At 30.4% G+C, this 1,961-nt stretch overlaps 1 protein-coding gene across 5 annotated transcripts in view; it reads left to right on the top strand.

Moving 5' to 3' along the window:
* The window catches only part of GCA (grancalcin), a 37,951-nt gene that overhangs the window by 31,321 nt on the left and 4,669 nt on the right, over positions 1-1,961 (top strand). For all 5 annotated transcript variants that reach the window (XM_023529756.1, XM_011358467.2, XM_023529751.1 and 2 more), the window contains one exon: positions 1,711-1,824. In XM_023529756.1, coding sequence (XP_023385524.1) covers positions 1,711-1,824 — 114 coding nt within the window. The remainder of the gene's footprint in view (positions 1-1,710; positions 1,825-1,961) is intronic.

Genomic DNA, 1,961 nt, shown 5'->3' with positions numbered 1-1,961 from the left:
ATCTTCAGATATATTTTTAAATATTCAAATTATTTTGCTGACAATGCTTTGGGGAATCTTAAGAATTTTATCATTACCACATCCAGATCATAACTCTTATAGAAAGCTCAAAATACATTTGCATATAACTATATTAGTTTGCATGTTTTACTTGCTGCTTCTATTAATTTATACCTTTCCTTTCATTTACTTTTAGCAAGTTTTCTGCATTACCTTTATAGGTACATATAGAGTTTTCTCCTATTGTGTTAATTTTTATTGTTTTCCCCTTTGAATGGATTACTGTCTTTTGTCCAAGTGTACTGATCCAGTAATATATAAAGACAGTAGTACTTTAGACCAGCATTCATAGTAAAGTGCACACATCTAATTAAATGCATAAGACCATCTATAACAGCAGTCCCCAACCTTTTTGGCACCAGAGACTGGTGCTTCTATTTGAGGTGGAGCTGAGGCGATGATGCTAGCGCTGGGGAGCGGCTGCCAATGAGGCTTTGCTCGCTTGCCTGCCACTCACTTCCTGCTATTTGGCCAGACCGGTAGCAGTCAGCGGCCTGGTGGTTGGGGACCCCTGATCTATAGGGATGCATAAAGTAGACTATATTAATTTATATTTCTAATTATTATTTCTTTTAAATTTTAGTTTTATATGTATTTTAAAAGATAAACAATCAAACAGTAATTCATGTATAGAATTTAAAACAAACTATATAATAGGAGTGAATGATCCAAAACTTTTTACCAATAGGAGTACACAATCAAAAATTTCTGGAGACCACAGGCCTAGACAGCAAAGAACCAAGGAAATAGAAGGCTGTAGATAAGATGAAAGTCTTTGAAGAAGCAGAGTAAGGGTTATGGGACATAAAGAAATAACAATTTTCTGTTCTCCTTCTGAATAACCATGTTGATTCTCAAATTTTCTTTGGCTATAAAAGACACTTGTAAGTAAAATATTCGGTGGAAAATATAGGATTTGAATGATAGCCAAGATCACTGATAATCTTTGATTTGATTTGATAGTCTTTAAAGAACTGTAAATTACAGAATTGATGGGTGAAGAGAGTCAAAGGTATAGATTTCTAGTTATAAGTAAGTAATGGAGATGTAATGTACAGCATGATGACTAGTTAATAATACTATATTGCAGATTTTAGAGTTGCTGAGAGTAGATCTTAAAAGTTTTTAATCACAAGAAAAAAGTTTGTAACTGTATGGTGAACAGATGTTAACTATGGTGATCATTTTGCAGTACATAACAAGTATTACATCATTACATTGTATACCTGAAATTAACATAATGTAATATGTCACTTATGCCTCAATAAAAAATAAAGAGAAAGAATAAATACAAAATATATCTGAAGAGTAAAAATAAACTTACAGAATTGAAATATTGAAGCATTAAAACCATGAATACACTAGACATTATTTAAAATCAAAATATATGTTTAAAAAACAAAAATTTTTTTAGCCTTGACTTTATTACAAAGTCAAAGTGATATTTATGTATTGCTATTAGTAATCAATAGTTATTTTGACCAATTTCAATTTGAGTGTTTTATTTCTAATATGCTTTGTTGCTAACATTTTTATAGAATGAATTTTGAATGTTAATTTATTTTATGACTATAAACAAGAATGCAGTGTTTCTTGTGGTCTTATGGTGTTTAGTTTTAGAAGTTTTAATTTATCAATCCTTGTTTTTAGGTTTTAGGTTGAGTCCTCAAACTTTAACTGCTATTGTTAAACGTTATAGCAAGAATGGCAGAATATTCTTTGATGATTATGTTGCTTGCTGTGTGAAGCTTCGAGCGTTGACAGGTATTGATCGTTTCAAAATGGATACAGTATTACGTAGCTATTTTTCTTGAGTAATGTCTTTCTCTAGCAAATTTATAACATGTTTTCTCTTTTATCCACCATTAAATTTAATCAGAGTTTAAAGGTTTTAAAAATTT

This window comes from Pteropus vampyrus, unplaced genomic scaffold, assembly GCF_000151845.1.
Source record: "Pteropus vampyrus isolate Shadow unplaced genomic scaffold, Pvam_2.0 Scaffold2, whole genome shotgun sequence".
In the NCBI taxonomy this organism is placed as follows: domain Eukaryota; kingdom Metazoa; phylum Chordata; class Mammalia; order Chiroptera; family Pteropodidae; genus Pteropus; species Pteropus vampyrus.
This window is presented reverse-complemented; position numbering and strand designations above follow the sequence as displayed.